Source organism: Panthera leo, chromosome A1, assembly GCF_018350215.1.
Source record: "Panthera leo isolate Ple1 chromosome A1, P.leo_Ple1_pat1.1, whole genome shotgun sequence".
In the NCBI taxonomy this organism is placed as follows: domain Eukaryota; kingdom Metazoa; phylum Chordata; class Mammalia; order Carnivora; family Felidae; genus Panthera; species Panthera leo.
Genome location: NC_056679.1, coordinates 196,319,730 through 196,337,475, shown reverse-complemented (window position 1 = coordinate 196,337,475; position 17,746 = coordinate 196,319,730). Strand labels below are relative to the sequence as shown.

General features: G+C 53.3%; 2 protein-coding genes across 5 annotated transcripts in view; one reads left to right on the top strand and one right to left on the bottom strand.

Annotated features, from left to right (window-relative positions):
- The window catches only part of HMGXB3 (HMG-box containing 3), a 47,609-nt gene extending 37,978 nt beyond the window's left edge, over positions 1–9,631 (top strand). For all 4 annotated transcript variants that reach the window (XM_042949377.1, XM_042949350.1, XM_042949360.1 and 1 more), the window contains 5 exons: positions 3,171–3,390; positions 4,234–4,367; positions 5,190–5,306; positions 6,917–7,126; positions 8,140–9,631. In XM_042949377.1, coding sequence (XP_042805311.1) covers positions 3,171–3,390; positions 4,234–4,367; positions 5,190–5,306; positions 6,917–7,126; positions 8,140–8,607 — 1,149 coding nt within the window. In that variant the 3' untranslated portion in view covers positions 8,608–9,631. The remainder of the gene's footprint in view (positions 1–3,170; positions 3,391–4,233; positions 4,368–5,189; positions 5,307–6,916; positions 7,127–8,139) is intronic.
- Positions 9,632–9,714: 83 nt separating this feature from the next.
- Positions 9,715–17,746, bottom strand: part of CSF1R (colony stimulating factor 1 receptor) — a 29,369-nt gene continuing 21,337 nt past the window's right edge. The window contains exons 11-21 of the mRNA XM_042949390.1: positions 17,603–17,729; positions 17,375–17,479; positions 16,776–16,886; positions 16,018–16,180; positions 13,847–13,938; positions 13,651–13,748; positions 12,609–12,731; positions 12,417–12,528; positions 11,775–11,874; positions 10,801–10,909; positions 9,715–10,702 (exon numbers count right to left, since the gene is read on the bottom strand). Of these exons, the coding sequence (XP_042805324.1) occupies positions 10,505–10,702; positions 10,801–10,909; positions 11,775–11,874; positions 12,417–12,528; positions 12,609–12,731; positions 13,651–13,748; positions 13,847–13,938; positions 16,018–16,180; positions 16,776–16,886; positions 17,375–17,479; positions 17,603–17,729 (1,338 nt within the window). The 3' untranslated portion in view covers positions 9,715–10,504. The remainder of the gene's footprint in view (positions 10,703–10,800; positions 10,910–11,774; positions 11,875–12,416; positions 12,529–12,608; positions 12,732–13,650; positions 13,749–13,846; positions 13,939–16,017; positions 16,181–16,775; positions 16,887–17,374; positions 17,480–17,602; positions 17,730–17,746) is intronic.

The window sequence follows — 17,746 nt, the reverse complement described above, 5'->3', positions numbered from 1 at the left end:
AGGAAGGCTGGATGGAAATTATGGCATTTGTTACTTGCCAACAAACTTATTAAACATGAACCAGGTACACTTTTTAGACACTTGGGACATGGCAGTAAAAAAACCTATAAAGTTCCTGTGCTCATGGGGCTCGAATCCTGCTTTGGGAATGTGGGAAATCCCCAAATTTGAGAATTTAACAGGAAACAAACATTGTTAATAATTGTATGTTATATCAATGTCTATATTATATGTAGTAAGTAGTAATTAAAAGTAGCATAGTGACAGTAAAGCAGGTGAGGAGAAGAGAGCAGTTTGGTGGAGAGCAGGATTCCTGTTTTCTAGAGGGTAGTAGGGGGAGGCGTCTCTGATATGGTGGCATTTGAGGAGAGATCTGAAGCCCACGTAGCTCTCAGGGGAGGAATATTCCAGGCAGAGAGAGCAGCAAAACATGGTCTGAGGTGGGCTTCCTCTGCCTGGTTGAGGAATGGCAAGGAGGCTGGTGGAGAGCGGTGGAGAGAGTGGTGGGATGTGTGAGTTCAGGAGGCTGCGGGAGGCCAGACTCCACGGGGGCACATGGGCCCCTGTGAAGACTTACACCAAGTGAGATGGAGAGCCATGGAAAGAAAGTATGGAAAAGAATGACCTGATCGGGGACTTAGGTCCTTAAATAAAAAGCGTTCGCAGAGGTAATACCAAACTCAGATGGGTTTTATACCTTAATTCTAACATCTTCAAGAAATCTATGATTCTGATCAGAGAATGGTAAAAGCAGATGTATTTCTCCACCTCATTGTATAAGACCAAATAACCTTGAAAATAAAACCAGCCATTTACTATAAGAACAAATCGGAGCTGATTGTATTCATGAATATAGATGACACAGTGCTCTCTATGGGATAATAACAGTGAGTAGAGTAACACATCATGACTAAGCTTATCCCGGGAAACCAAGATTGTTTCAACGTTAGAAAATATACTAATGTAATTTGCTGCCGTACAGGTAAAAGGTAGAAACCCATATGATTATTTCATTAGATGTAAAAAAGGCTTTCATTATTATTTAACACCAGTTTCTTCTTTTTTTATATTTTTATATTTTTTAATGTTTATTTATTTTTGAGAGAGAGACAGAGCATGAGTGGGGGAGGGGCAGAGAGAGAGGGTGATACAGAATCTGAAGCAGGCTCCAGGCTCTGAGCTGTCAGCACAGAGCCCGATGCGGGGCTCGAACCCACACACCGCGAGATCATGACCTGAACCAAAGTCAGCCGCTTAACTGACTGAGCCGCCCAGGCGCCCCAACCCCAATTTCTGATAAAACTCTTAGTAAACTGAGAAGAATAGGAATTTTTCTTAACCTGGTTACGTGGTGTTTCAAAAAATCCCATAGGTTCCTGAACTCTCTCCCACGATCATGCTGAGAGGTCTGGTCTGCATGCCTGTGAGTAGGCTAGCAGTAGCGTAGTGGTGGGGTGTGAGCTCCCCATCCCTGAACTTGCAACGTGAAGTGTCTGTTGAGGCACTGGACCTTCAGCTCATCTGTTCTCTACCAGGGGTGGGTGCGGGCCCTCTCGAGAAAAGCTTGGGTGCATTTTGGCATGGCCAGCTGAGCCTATTAGGGATTTAATGCACATGCCTCTGTTTCTTCCCAATTAAAAAAAAAAAAAAAAAAAAAAAAGGATATATTTTGATTACGTATTCCTTTGAAGGATGGTGGTACATAACAAGACATATGAACGTAAGCATAGTGCTTCCTGGAGTCCTGTAAGTGTTGTTTGTAGATAAAGTAAACTATAAAAAAAATTTTGCTGTTGTGTGTTATGTCATCAAGAGGCTATTGCCAAACTTCCTCGGATCTGTTCATCTCATGGTATTATATATAGTGTAGTGTTAATAGTAATGCAGCTAGGGTTTATTGAGCATGTTACTGCGTTTGCCAAGTTCTTTGGCTCTGCTCAGTGCTTTATTATAGGACTTAGTTCTCCAAGCCTGTGAGATTTTTATAGATGAAGGGACCGAAGCCCAGGGGTTTTGTCCAAGCTCACCCTGCCAGGAGGGGTAGAACTGGACTTTGGTGTTGGCTGTCTGACTCCGGAGTCTGAGTTTGTAAGCACTGCTGTGCTCACTCCTGGGACGCTGAGCTCCAATTTTTGTTGTTGTTGTTGTTGTTGTTGTTCTTGTTCTTGTTTTTTGTTTTTAAACACATCTGGCTTCGGAGACCATTTGGTTTCCAGAAGTAAACAGATGCCCACCTCCCTGCAGAGCTTAAGTCTCGTAGACCTGCCTGGTACCTGCTTTGTCAGATCAAGGCTTTTTCTCAGAGAATGGCGTAGAATTCCCTTCACTCTCAGTATAGGCATCTCTTCTCTTCTGTGGTACTGGGTATTTCTTTCTAGAGACCAGGACTTCCTTTATTCTCCCTTTTGTGTGTGCAGGGTGGTGTGACGGATGTGTGGGGGAAGCAGGTGGAGGCTCTTCTGATGTCAGGGAAGTGGAACAAGAAGTTACTGAACAGAACTTAAATTTGCATTTGTCCCTGAGGAGACTGTCTGGTGGCCTCTCCCCTCAGGGACTGTATAGAGGAAGACCGTCTGGACTGATGACAGTCACCACATCAGTTTGCACACACAGCAGCACAGTCAGCTGGCATTTCTCATCCCCTTGTTTTGTGGAGAGGGTGGGCTCAGTAGCTGTAAAGTGTGGTGGGACATCTGTGCTCTTTGCTCGCAGCGTGCACTAGCGCCCTGGGTGGCAGGAACACAAGGCTTAGGCTTTGGAACTGGACCTTTGTTCGCATTCTTACTCTGCCCCTTACTGCACTAGTGTCACCTCAGACAGACTCCCAGACTTACAGAGCAGTAATCAGTGTCCAGCACATAGCGGGTAGTCAGTGGTAGTCCCCCTTTCCTTGCGAGTCAGGGAGAGGACTGGACTATAGATGGATGCAGAAGGGACATAGGATTGTTCGGGTGTTGGGGAGTGCTGTAGTATGGGAGAGAGGAATGCAGCCAAAAGGCAGTTGGGTACTAAGATGTCAGATCTGGGGGTCCCCTGGCCGTGCATGGCCGTCAGATGCGCCCCCCCCGCCCCCCACTTTTGTTGTCCGGAGTGTATCAAGAAGGGGGGCTGTTCTGTTGCTAATACTCTGTGGCTCCTACAGTTTGATCATTTTTATCCTTATCTTTTAGTTCACCTGGCCCGAGTTCTTGGGCCCTAGTGAGGTAAACGTGGAGGACTTTTGGGCCACAATGGAGACAGAGGTGATTGAGCAGGTGGCCTTCCCTGCCAGCATCCCTATCACCAAGTTTGATGCGTCTGTTATTGCCCCCTTCTTTCCACCGCTCATGAGAGGAGCTGTGGTCGTCAACACTGAGAAAGACAAAAACCTGGATGTGCAGCCAGTACCTGGTGAGATCACCTGACTCAGGTCAGGGGAGGGCCCAGTCCAGAGTCTGGAACATTTTCATGGCCAGACAGCATAAGTGGGGGGCGGGGGCGGTGCGATGGGCAGGCTCACCTAGAGGGCTCTTTGGAGAAAGATAGTGACAATCTGTGACAAAATTCCCTAGAGATTAAAGTCATGGTGCAGAATTTTGGAGAGCTGCCAGCCAACTTTCACAAAACAGTACTTTTCCTTACCAAGTGGAATACATTTCCTATTTTATTTCATTTTTTAAATTCTGGACGTGACCTCAGATGATCTTAAAAGTATTTTAATACGTTGTGATCGGCTGGTTCTCAAACAGTGCTTCCTAACATTAGTTGCTGAGGTCTCACCTCATGTTTACTGTTTCAAGACCCAGAAACTGGTTTTCTTTTCTAAGACCTCCACATAGTTCTCTGTTGGCCAGGCAGGTTCAGGAACACAATGTACAGAGAGTGTTCTTGAAATGAGCGCTACTGCTCATCTGCTGCTGCCCTTGTGGTAAGCATCTGAGATCTTGATTCTTAAATACCCATTTTGGGGTTCTTTGAGGGCACTCTACTGAATCTCTTCCCTACATGTTCAAGGGTAGAAAGCCGGTTCTGAGAGACTTCAAATATCTCCAGAAGTTATAAGACCTTCTTTGAGTCCACCTCCTCCAGCACCCGGGGCAGTGCTTGGGGCAGAGCCTGCTTCCACCGCCTGCTGTACTTAGGCCTCGTCTCCCCCGCCCCGCTTCTCATCCTCACACATGAGGGGCTACCCGTGACCTCTGTTGGCTGGCAGCAGCCCCCCCACCCCCCCTTTAACAGGGCTGTCTCTTGCAGGCCATGGCAGTGCCTTGGTGAGGCTACTCCACGAGGGCACCTGCAAGCTTGAGGAGATTGGCTCCTACAGTGAGGAGGAGCTACGGCACCTGCTGAGGCAGTGTGGCATCCCCTTTGGGACAGAAGACTCCAAGGTGAGTGTCGGGGGTGCCAGTGCAGATAGGGACTTTGCGAGCAGGCTGGCTGCCCTTTCTGGGCAAAGAGATGAGCACCCGTGACAAGTGCCTTCACCAGACAGAAGGTGCGGGCAGTCAGGGAGGCCTGGGATGTGGTCCACAGCCAGAGCATAACAGGAATGGGAGGCCTTTGCCTCCAGTCAGTTCCTCTGTGGGCCCAGACTCTGGGGTCAGGAATCCTGGCTCTCCCACTTACTGGGCGTGATCTTGGATAAGCTCCCCTACGTTTCTCAGCCTCATTTTCCTGGTTTACAAAGTGGAAATAACCAAACTACCAACCCATGAAATTGTTGTAAGGGAGGCACTTTGCAGTATGTGGTTATCACCTCTCCTGGCTCTTAGAAAATGAATGCTGTTACATGCATGAAGAGAGACAGTGTGTGTATGCATGTGTGCGTGCGTGCACACGTATATGTGAATGTGTGTGTTTTATGCATGTATTATTTCCTTTTTTTTATACTAATATGCTGTTGAAAATGTTACGCTTTCTTCAAGTTCAGACTCAAATATTAGCTTTTTTTGAAGCATTCCCTGCCCTGTAAAAAGTAGGAAGACTCCAGGCTTCAAGAGTCTGGCACTTTGGTCATTCTGGCTGGCTCTGTCTGTGACCTGGTCCTTTCACGGCCCTCAGAGGACTTTGGGCTAGGGAGGCTCCAAGGCCCACTCTGGCCTTGACAGTTTATTCTTTTGCTTTGGATATTGAAGTGAGCATTTGGTGCTGCACACCAGGCCTGGTCCCTTAGCATTTACTGCTCTGTTTTTAATCTTGTCTTGCTCCAGGAACAGCTCTGCTTCTCCTTGTTGGCCCTCTATGAATCTGTACAGAATGGAACCAGAGTTAGACAGCCCCCACCTCATCTCACAGGGGGTAAAATCTACAAGGTGTGCCCCCATCAGGTAAGAGGATAAGAAAGATACTGTGAATTTGTCCACACCAGATTGTCCACACAGGGAATCTGGTTGATCCAGCTCATCCTGTGGGAGCTGGCGCTTAGGTCACTGGGCAGCCTGCGGAGTAGCTCCTTAGGGGTCAGTGCCAGCATTTGCACTAGGAAGGGAGCCTGCATCGTCACCAGTGAGGATTAATCCCCTTTCCACATGCTGGCCCTGCATAGCTGTTGAGGATTCAGAGGTGAGCGCCGAAGATGTCATTCCTCCACTAGATGACCTCATTCTAGAGGGGAAATAAAGCCACCATGGCATATGGCGCTAGCTCTGAAGGAACTAGACGAGACCTGAGATAGAAGATAACAGAGAGGGACCTGCTGTCTGGAGCAGCCAGTGATAAGCTGTGGAAGTAATGTTCCAGCAGAGGGAGGGGTTGACCGCTAAGTCCTGAGTGGGGAAGCCTAGTGAGCCCAGAGGAGGAAGGTTGGAAGGGTCACCAGAGGCCAGATCATGTAGAGCTTTGTAGGCCACAGCAGCAGTCTGGGTTTCCTTCTGAGAGTGATGAAGGGCCCACTGGACAGTTCTGAGTGGGAACTGGGGAGGCCGTAGTTCAGATTTTGGTTTAAGAAGAGCACGCCTTATGTCTGTAGAGCCTGAACAGGGTAGACACTGGGATGACTCTGGGAAGGTTGCGCGCCATATGACAAAGCTGGCCAAGGAAGACGCTGGGGTTGAAAACCCCTTGAACAAGTACTTAAACAGGGCAGAGATTGCCAGCACAGCCTTCAGTTAATTCAGGTGTGTGAGCGGACGTGGCGACTGGCTAGCCACAGAGAATCCGATTATCAGCTTCTTTGACAAAAGCTGCGTCTGAAGGGCAGACTTGATGCCTCTCCCTGGCAGAACAGAGCCTGCTCAGAGGACTGTGCTCATGTGACTGGGGACTGTCTCGTGGGAAGCATTTGACCACACAGGGCTGTGAGAGCTGCAGAGCTCAGGGCTGTGATAGGCGAGCAGGGTTACTAGGAGGTGATAGCCAGGACTGGTAGGGGTGAAGGTAGGGAGGTGGAGGCAGATGCAGGATTCCCCACTGTACACAGAGCTCTTCAGCAATGAAATGGCATCTGGGGGCGGGGGGCCCTGTTGGTGGAGATGTTTCCTGGTTAACATTGGGCAGCATATCCGGGTCTGCTGGAGAGCTGCTCAAAATACAGATGCTCAGGCCCCACCCCCAGAGGTTAATTCCTTAGGTTTGGAGTGGGGCCCTGGAACCTCCATCTTGAACCAGCTGTTAGCTGCTGGTGCTGTGTGGCTGGGAATCGGAGCCACTGGACTTGACAGTGCTTGTTAGTGTGGAGGGTGGGGTTTAGAGCAGATGCCCTTGGGGCCTCTCAGCCTCAGTTGAAGACCAAATGGTCCCAGCTATTCTCTCAGGAAGTCGGGGACGAACTAACAACTTCAATTAGGGACAGAAGTAGGAAGCAGGATGTGACGGGCTCTGGCAGGACGGCCATGGCTTTAGTCACAAAACCTGATTATTCCTGGGAAGAAGGCAGTGAAGACTCAACTCAGTCTGTCTGCTGATTGGCTGTGCTGTGTCCTCCCATCTCCCTGCCCAGGTGATCTGTGGCTCCAAGTATCTCGTGCGGGGCGAAAGTGCCCGCGACCATGTGGATCTGCTGGTCTCTTCCCGCCATTGGCCACCTGTCTACGTGGTAGACATGGCCACACCAGTGGCCCTGTGTGCTGACCTCTGCTACCCAGAGCTGACCAACCAGATGTGGGGGAGGAACCAGGGCTGCTTCTCTAGTCCTGCGGAGCCACCTGTGGTGAGTTCCCTTCTGAGGAACTGGAATAAATCCCGCAGACTCACCATGTTTCACCTCCTGGTTCTTTGGGAAGGCCTTACGGGAACCGTCTCCGGCATCCTTTGTCTCCACTACTATTTTGTCTTGATGCTCTGAACCAGCATGTACTCCACAAATTTTTACTGACCAACCCCTGTACATGTGAGGCCACAGCATGTCACTGAGGAGTGCCCAGGATGTCCCAAACACAGATATTTTGGAGTCAAAGGAGTTGCCCTCCAGATAAGCCTAGAAAATTGCCGCTTTTTGGAGACATCATGCGTGTTGGTGTACTAAAGACCCAGACCAGCCAGGTGTTGGATTTGACCACGAATATACCGCATGGCATACCTGTTATGATCTAGAGGTACAGAGGCTTAGAAAACACCGGTCGTATCCAATCTACTCTTCTTACTAAAAGGGTAGAGTAAGGTCCAGAGAGGGGAGGTGGACTTATCCAGTGTCACAAAAGCAGATTAGAGGCAGAGCCCTTGTCTCTGCTTCTTGGTGCTTTGAACCAGGCAGTGATTCTTACCAGACACATGTGCCCTTTGCTGGAAGACATGTTAGGACCGGCAACAGGAAAAAGGGGGACATCATTGTCATCATTCATCTTTTCCTTATTCCCTGGGACTCACTGGCTCTGCGAGCTTGTGCTGGGCACTGCCGAAAGGCGACTGAGCCTCAGCAAGGGCCCCCTTCTCCCCACTCCCCGCAGCCCCAGCCTGAATTGACTAGGCACAGTAGTAAGTGATAACAGCTCAGGTAATCCAACATCTGTTCTGGGAGGTGGCCTCTGTTGCTGTCCCCGTCCTCATGAGGAGACAGAGGCACTGAGGAAGAAGAGAGGGGACTTGCCCCAGGAGATGTAGGCATATGTGGAGACGTGAGGGTTTACTGGGCTGACTGACCCCACAGCCTTCATTCTCCCCCACCACACAGCTTCTGCCTCAGTCATTCCCTCATGTCAGAGTGGTTTCTTCTCTCTCCTCTAGAGCGTATCCTGCCCAGAGCTCTTGGACCAGCATTATACTGTGGACGTGATGGAGGCTGAGCACTCTGTCCAGCACCCAGCCACCAAGACTGCCGCACGGCACATCGTCCATATAGACACACAGTCCAGTCTTGGTGACCCCAGTACCGGGCACCACTCTTCAGCCCTATGCCCTGAGTTAGCACCCTACGCAGCCATCCTGGCCTCCATTGCAGACAGCAAACCAAACAGTGTCCGCCAGCGGCCCATTGCCTTTGACAATGCCACCCACTATTACCTCTATAACCGCCTCATGGACTTCCTCACCAGCCGCGAAATCGTCAACCGGCAGATCCATGACATCGTGCAGAGCTGCCAGCCTGGCGAGGTGGTCATCCGCGACACCCTCTACCGCCTTGGGGTTGCTCAGATCAAGACAGAGGCTGAGGAAGAGGGTGAGGAAGAGGAGGTGGCTGCAGTGACAGTATAAGCCAGGCTCTTGCACCGGGACAGGGACTGCACCATCTCAAGCCATAGTGAGGCCCTTGCCCGAGGCAGATCCATCCAGGGAACCGGCGGGAATGTTCACCTTTGGGGAGGCCTCTGATGCTGGGACTGACCAAAGAGCTTCCCTTTCCTGAGCATGGTGGGGCACGGGAGCCATGGTTCTCAATCTCCTGGGGGTCAGGAGAAGCACCAGGACACTCCTTACTAGCCCCAGAGAGCACTTAGGGGACTAGGATGTTCAACAGAGGGGAACGGAGGCTGAGGGAATGCTGGTAGCGGATGGCTTCCCTGGGGCCTGCTGCGGGTCTGGGTCGAGGTCCTGGGGTGGGCTGAAGCGGAGTCCGGCCTTCCGTGGGGGGAGGCCACTGAGGTAGCTCTTCCCACCCCAGGGAACGCTCTTTCCAGCCCCTGTGGCCACACAACTTCCTTTTAGCCTGTTGCCTTTGACTTGGGGGCCTTTGGGGCCTCATTAGCTCTAGGGGTCCCTTTGGGCTCTTGATTTTCCCAGAGGAGGGATGCATTTCCTTCCTACTCTTCCTGCACCCAGATTTGGGGGAAGCTGAGGAAGGAGAAACAGCCACCGCTCTCTTCCAGGACTGTCTTCTCTGCCCTGAGCTTTAAGGAAGAGGACCCCCTTCCTCCTTTCCCTGGCCACTGCTGCTGCACCCCACATCCTTTCTGGGCCCTGGATCCTCACCACAGAAGGGATGTGGCCCACTGGCATGACATAACCTGGCGGCAGTAGGAAAAACTCCCTTCTGTGAAGGGGAAGCAGACTGGGCCATAAGGAAACAGCGGGACTGGCTCAAGTGCCTAAGGTTTGCTTAGGGCACGGGAATTGGCCGTGTGTTATTTAATTTATTGAGAGGAGTGGAGTAGGTGGCTTTTTTCCCCTCCTTCCCCTGCCAAGAATAAAATTTATTAAATTATCTGTTTTGGTGAAGCAAGAATCAATTCCACGCTCCTTGTGTGGGGCACAGTGTGGTTGAACGACCAAGGTGCTGAGCTGGTCACTGGACATGAAGAAGGATGGAAGGAGGTCCCAGGGAATCCGCAGGCCCTCGTGTGGCACAAAGAACCAGAGGCCAGCTGTGTTAATGCTGTTAGTTTAATGACAGAGATGTCCCGCAGCGTGACTGTTAGTTAAGAGGAGTCAGCTTGTCGGAGTGTGTGCTGCTTGCTTGGTGTGGCCAGCCACACGGGTCCCCTGCCTTCCAGCTCAGAACGACAGGGGGGGGGGGCAGAACCCCGAACTTTTAGCTGCCACCTGGCTCGTTCTAGGGACCAGATCCAGGGAGGGTGGGGCTGTAGAGAGAAGGCCAAAGGGCAGGGACTAGGAGGTACAGTTCATTCTTACAAAAGAGCCCCCCCCCCCCCCCCTGCTCTGAGGCACTGGGCCAGGCACAGTCTCTGAGCACCTGTCTGCTCTTGCCGTTTCACTTGGCTACAGGGGGGGTCCTCTGCCAAGGCCTAAGGAGCCTTGTCTTCTCAATGTTAGGGCACTTCATGGCCATAAAATCAGTCCATTTCCAGTGAGACAAGCGAGTTAGGGAAAGGGGTTCCTGGAAGTCAGAACAAGGTTAAGAGAGTGAGCTGGGGGTTCTCCCAGTCGGCATAGCAAACATGAGGCCATAGCATTGAGAACAGTGGGCGGGGTGGGGGGCTCAGCCCTAGCCCCTGATTGGCAGTGATGGCCCAGGCCCTGGAAGCGGGGTCCTCCCGAGACCCCCGTGGATCTCACATTCCTGAGTTTCAGAGCTGGGCTGGGCTGTTGAGTGAAATGACCAAGGGCAGAGTCTGTAGGTTCTCCCCGTGGTGCCCCATCCACGGAGGAGTTGAAGCTTGGAGGAAGGGGAAAGCGGCGCTTCCCTGTTGTCCCCTCAGCAGAACTGGTAGTTGTTGGGCTGCAGCAGGGGCTGGGCGATATCCCCCTGCTCACAGCAGGCCAGGTGCTCGCTAGAGCTCTCCTCCTCGGGCTCACTACTGCTGCCACCGCCACTGCCAGTGCGGCAGCTGCTGCTGCTGCTGCTGCTGCTGCTGCTGCTGCTGCTGCTGCTGCTTGGCAAGTTGGTGTAGTTCTGAGGGTGGGAGAGTCAGGGGTGGTCAGTCCTGACCTCTCAGGCCCAGCCCGGCCCTGCTGGAGCCAGCCACCCATCCTGAGGCCAGCCCCACTCACCGGCACTCTCCTGTCCTCTTGGGCCTGCTTCTGGAGGAGGGAGCAGATCTGCTGGAACGTGGGTCTGCGGGTGGGCTCCAGGGCCCAGCAGGCCTGCATGATGCTATATCTAAGGTAGGACAGAAGCTGCCCGTGGGTCTGGGGATCCAATATGCACACATGCACACGTGGGCACATGCACACACACCCTTACAGTCTTGCCCAGCAGAGGTCCTGAAACCTAGTGAAAAGTGTGCCTGACACAAGGCCTGTGCTAAGTCCTTGATATACATTATCTCATTTAATCTCCCCAGTAACCCTTGGAAGCTATTTTCATCACGCCCATTTGACAGCTGAGGGGAGAAAAAACTCAGAGATGCTATCTTGCCCAGGCTCCTAGAACTGAGAAGGGGCACTCCCGCTGCCTGCAGGTAGGTCTGAGAGGTGGGCTGAGATGACTGTAACAAAAGACGAACATGGCAGTGAGCCGGCCACAAGTGCCTGGCCAGACGCGGGAGCGGCTGTGTCGAGAGTGGCTGGGGAAAGGTGTGCTGGGCGAGTTCACGGCCTGCCGGCCCACGGAAAGGCCGTGGCGAGGGTAGGGAGGTGGCAATTCTTGGTGGGCCAGCTGTAGCGAGGTGGTTGGGAGGCTGCATTGCAGGCTGGCTGGTTACACAGTGAAGGAGTGGCTGACACCACAGAGAGCCAAGATAAGAAATGAGAAGAGTCTGCCTCGACATAATAATAGAGTCTGACTTCAAAGTCTATCATTTGAGTTAGCACCAGTCCCATTTAAGAGACCTCTGAGAACAGCTACTTGGAAACCAGCGGAAATCCCGCACTCCCTAAAATGGGCTTGTTTTGGCCCACTGGGGGGGAGATGAAGCCTGGCCCTGGAACACTGTGGACAGGGAGAGACTAGGACCACACACCTTTCCATCCCCTTCAGCCAAAGCCTGGGGAGTCCTCTCTTCTCCCTGGGGCCCCTCACTTACATGTTCTTTGGGGCAAATGCAGGCTGGGCCATTTGGTATCCATCCTTCACCAGTTTGTAGAACTTGCTGTTCACCAGGATGCCAGGGTAGGGGTTCAGCCCTGCAAAGGCCAAGAGCACGTAGGAGCCCATGCTCGGGGCTCACGTTCACCTGCCCCCACACCCACACCTACATAAGAGTTACAGTAGGCATAGGCTTCAGTGAAATTTGGGAATTTCAGTGAAATTCACCCCGGCCTCATCACACCACACAAAGAATTCCAGCACAGGCTTGGAATAAAAGGTTACAGGAGCTCGCTGAAGGGCTTAGCCCAAGTCTCTGTGCCTAGCACTCCAGAAGTGAGATGTGCACACTTAAGACAAGGAGGGAAAACTTCATCTGAGGAAGCAGCAACTGCACCGGCAGGCAGATGAAGGAACAGCCCAGAAGGAATGCCTGGCAGCATGGAGCATCTGCCCGGCCCACACGGGAGCTGCACTGCTTGGTTTTCAGACGCTTTGCCCGTCACTTCACTCCCACCAGCCTTTCCTCTGCCCTGGGCAGCAAACACTCTTGGCTGGCATCCTTCATGAGGTATAGGACACCATGGTAACCAAACACGGGTCAGCCCCAGGCTGAGCCTGCACTGGCCCAGTGGCTTACCGAGTGAGAAGATTTCCCAGAGCAAGATGCCATAGGACCAGACGTCGCTCTGAACCGTGTAGACACAGTCAAAGATGCTCTCCGGAGCCATCCACTTCACAGGCAGGCGGGCCTGGCACAGAAGACCCCGGTCACCTCGGACCCCGGCTCACTGCCCCCTCCCCAGCCCGGCCCACCCTCCCCAGCACTCACATTGCCCTTGACGATGTAGTTGGAGTCATTCATGATGTCCCTAGCCAGCCCGAAGTCCCCAATCTTGGCCACACGCCCACTGGTCAGCAGGACGTTTCGGGCCGCCACGTCCCGGTGGATGCACTGACAGAAAGTACTTGCAGAGTTAGTCTCGGCCCATCCCCCACTTGAGCCTGAGGTGCAGGGGGAACAGCCAGGGTCCCCCCAGAATGCCTTGGGCTCCTCGTCGAGGGAGTGAGCATCAGTTTTGGTCCTGTACCCTGGCTCCCATCCCTACCTGCTACCAAGATCCAGGTCTGAGGAAGTTTCATATGGCTGGAAAGTTGGGTGTTTAGAAACCACCATCACTGTGGCCCACTGGGCCTGAGCAGTGGGAGCTGACTCAGAGCCAGGCGACCCGCTTATGCTCAGCAGGTATGAGCCCTGGTGCTGGAAACAGCCTCTGACCCCACCGGCTGCTGATAATAGCAGCTGCCCCTTCAGGGCCCGACCGTGCCAGGCTCTTCCCTAAGCATCTGCACACACCGTAACCCTGTTTTGCCCTCCCAAATCTGCTGTGAGGGGGGCGGTCACAGCCCCCACCTGCTGGGAACCTCCTGAGTTGGGCATATTGTACACATATCTCCTACCCTCACGACAACTCAGGGAGCTTCCTTTATCGGCCCCATGAGACCGTGTGCTTCACAAGAGGACATAGTCGTCTTGTTCACGCTGTTGACCAAAACTGAAGGAATAAGGCCTGTTCTTGGAAACGGGGTCCTCCGTGGCCTGCTGCACCCCAGGGAAACAGGTCTGCTCAGGCTGGGGCCCTCACCGTCCTGAGTTTGAGGAACTCTTCAGGCATGGGTTTCTCCCACTCACCCCTAGAGGCTGTGTGGCAGCTGCCCACTTGCTCTCTGGCACCCTGGCTCCTCCTTGTCTTCACCACGTGCTCCCCTTTCCTCCCCTTCATCCTTAATCACCCAGCCTCACGGGAGATGTGGGGGTTCAGCCACCTCCCACCTCCCTGGATGACCACATTTGGACCCAGTTTCCAACTCACGTTCTTAGAGGCAAGGAAGGCCATCCCCTGGGCCACCTGGCTCGAGAAGTGGAGCAGGTCCCGTAGCTCCAGTGGCCTCCCGTCCTCCTTGCCCAGGTCTGGTGTGGGGAGAGGTGTCAGGGCAGCCCCACCACACCCCAGCCCCCAGCGGCCCCTGTCCTCCGCCCTCCGCACCTGCCACCCAGCGCCTCCTCACCTTCTTCAGAGAAGGAGTCGTTTGAAGAAGAAGTGGAGACAGGCCTCATCTCCACATAGGTGTCTACACCCTGACTGGAGAAACCGCTGTCTCTATATAGGAAAAAGGATGTGGGGGTGGGTAGGTCCCCATTGCTATACTAACCAGCACGGGCCTTGGCCTCCAGCTCCCCGTGTCCTCTCCAATCAGCAGGGAAGGGCAGGGACCTCAAGGTCAACTCGAACATCCCTTTCTGACAAGGAACCCCCCCAACCCCAACTGCCACCACATTCTGTGTAAGGGATCATTGATCCCTGCTTGGCCATCCCAGGGAGGAAGCTTACAATTTGTTCTGTCTTTGGGCAGCTCTCTGCCTATTACAAAGTTCTGCACTTTTCCTAATGCCAGTCTGCCCCTGGGATTTTCCTCCTGCTGGTCCTTGCTCTGCCCTCAAGGGCCACACAGAAGTAGGCTCCCTTTTCCCATAACAGCCCTGCAGGGATTTGAGGATATTCTAGGGCCCCTTCTTTGAGCCTTCCCCGCCTGGACAGTGGCTCTCACCACTGGCCAGCTTCACATTCAACCACCTGGGGAGTTGTCAACTCTCCCCATGCCCAGAACACCTCAGAAATTAGGGGTGAAACCCAGTCATTCACACTTTGAAACCTCTCCAGGCAGTTCCTGTGTGCAGCCTGAGCGGAGGCCTCTGGTCTAGAGGAGGGCTTCCTAAACTGTAATTCATGAGTGTAGGAGTCACCTGGGCAGTCTCATCTAAATGCTGATTCTGATTCAGCAGGTCTGGCGGGCCCGAGCTGTGTCTCTAACAGCTCTTAGGTGATGGCTGTGAGCATAGGCTTTCAGTCGTAGGTAGGTTGGAGAAGCACTTCTCTAGATTGAATAGCCACTACTGTTTCTAGTATTCTAACAGGTGTGATTTCTGGCCGTCTCCCTTTCCTGTCCCCTCTGCGATGGAGATGCGCACCTTGACCATGCCCATACTCTAGTGTTCCCAGAAAGAGAAGGGAGTGTCTTATCTATGCTCTGACCGTGGCAAAACCATCCCCTCCCCTGGTCTAGAAACTATACTTCTAGCCTGGGAACCCGTTGGCAGGATTGGTTCCCATGCCATTTGCCCTTGAAGTGACCCCACTGTATGAATCCTTTCCCCATCTGCACATTTGAAGATAAGAAGTTAATACTTCACTTTAGTTCTCATTTTTATTTGACCTGGCCTGAGGTTCTAGCCTGCAGAGGCCCAGTGTGAGCCGCCCTTTCAGAGGGGTGTCAGAGAATCAGAAGAGGAAGCAGATCCTGCCAGCCCTCCTATTCGAGGATACTGGATGGAGTTAAATGGCCTCCTTCCCCTTTTGCCTCCCCAGGCTTGGCAGCTGAAAGTGGCTAAAATAGGGGTTCATTGTACACCCTTCTTGTTCTGATCCTGTCTCAGCAGCCTGGCCCTGAGGCCCCACAACCCCCAAGACTGAGACTTCCAGGACACCACTGTGGCTCAGGTGAGCACTGGACCAGGAGTCAAGGGAGCAGAATCCGAGCCCAGGCTCCGCCTCTGCCCCTGACTCATGTGTGACATGAAACTGGCCACTTCCTCTCTCTGGTTCCCCATGTGGCTTTGTCCATTTGTCTCTGAGTGGCTTCCAGGAATCACAGCAGTACAGAATAACGGAGACGGAAAGTCTCTGAGAGGCTCAATCCCCCAATGGCTTGCCTGGAGAAACCGAGGCCCAAGTACATCAGGGACCTGGCCACAGACTGTTTTGCCCCTTCTCAGCCAACAACGAACAGACTCTGTCCAGGTGCTCTGCAGCCCCTGACGGCATGGGAAAAACAGGGCCATTACCCCCAAGATCTGCCCATCTCTTGCTAGAGCCCTGAACGGATCTTGGCTGACCTTTTACGTACATTCAAGTGATGATACCATTAACGCCTGTCTCCACCAGACTATGAGTCACCCATCTTTGCCCAACATGCTCCTAGAACATAGTAGGTCCTCAATTATTTGTTGGATGACAGAAATAAGTAGTAGAAAAACTGAGTTAGCCCACAGAAGCTGGGGTGACTACTCCCCGTGGAACGTGAGGGCCACACAGCCACCGAAGCCTGAGTTCACTTTAGGGACAGACCCTGGGGCTTCCTCCCAGTCCCAGCCTCTTTCCTGTCCTTTGCCAGGGTACTACCTGCGAACATATTTCTTCTCCAGGTGGATGTTCTTGTAGCCAGCGCCTGCCTCGGGGTCCTGGCCCACACTCAGGCTGGGGCCCAGCATGGCCTCAGCCTGCCTTCGCAGGAAGTTGAGCAGGTCGCCGTAGCAACAGTACTCAGTGATGACCAGAACAGGGCCTAGAGCAGCCAAGAGAGTGGGGTAAGTGCACTCCTTATCCTCCCCACCCCCGTGTGAACAGACATGGGGTAGGGCAACAGGATACCCTGGAATGGGGATTCAAGAGCCCTGAGTTCTAATCCTGACTGACTGTGAGCAGCTTTTTCTGCTTCCTTTGCCTCAGTAACCCCATCTGTCTAAAGCAGAGGAATCTCAAAAAACCGTAGTAGAATTCCTTCTTCAAAGGATATCTGTGACAGTTCCGTAGAGGTCAAGGCCCTGGGGCACCTCTGTGGACCCTGTGGTGAATGTCCAAGTGTCTTTGGGTGGGATCTTCCCTCCGGACCCCCGGAATCAGACTCCCTGCAGCAGGGCCTGGGGACCTGCACTCTTATTCCCCTCTCTGGCTGACTCTGATACCCACCAAAGTCTGAGAGCCACTGATCAGAGCTCCCAGAACTATCTATCATTCATAAACAGCTTCTGACCCATCCAGGCACCTGGTGTGGGGATTTGAGGAATGCTGAGATAGATAGGGATCCTTCCAGAACTTGGGGGAGATGGGAAGATGGGGTGGGGTGGCCATGGGCCCCGATGCCTGCCAGGACCCCTCACCTCCGTGGGTACAGGCTCCCAGAAGGTTGACTATGTTCTCGTGTTGGCCCAGGTGACTCATGATCTTCAGTTCTGACATGAGGGCCTCCTTCTCATCTGCATGAGCAGTGGCTGGGAGATGGAGCCACAGGTCCCATAGATGGGGAAGGGCAGGACATACAGAGCCACACAGACAGATGGGAGACACCCAGGAGAGCAAGCAGGGCGTACCCAGGGCCCCAGAGTGACCAGTGACCAAAAGAGGGAAGAGGAGAAATGCGGGCACACAGATAGGAGTTAGGGAGGGAGAGAGGAGAGATGGCCTGTCACTGAGCTGCTCTCGAGTGGCAGGCAGCCAAGCTGTGGCCAGGCCGTGGCCCAGGGTGGCCTCTGTGCACCCTAGCCTCTTTGGGGCTCCAAAGAGCCCCTCCACACCCAGGAGCTAAGGGGAGGCTGGGGCTCACTCAAGAAGCCAAGAGTCCTTGCCCCCAATCCCAGGCCCTGTCCCCCAGGCTGTCATAGGCCAAAAATGTGTCTCTCATGGCAGGGCAGCCCCTCCCCAAGGTACATGGGCTCCTACCCGCTCCCCCAGATTCCCGAAGCCCCTGCCCCTTACTCACACTTCAGCATCTTCACAGCCACCTTCAGGACGGCATCTTCCTTGCCCAGACCAAAGGCTGTGGCCTCTACCACCTTCCCGAAGGCACCGGCTCCAAGAGTCTTACCTGCCACACACACACACATGTACACACACACACACACAGAGTCTCCTTAGGTCCCCACCGACAAAGGGCTCATACATAGGCTCCTGCAATGTATGCGTGATGGGTGCCAAGACCTCATCTCACCAAACTGCAGGTTGTTTCGGGGGAACTCCCACTTCTCATTGTAGGGCAGCTGGGTGGGGTCGATGAAGGTGTAGCTGTTGCCCTCGTAGCTCTCAATGATCTTCCAGCGCACCTGGTACTTGGGCTTCTGCAGAGGAAGAGGGG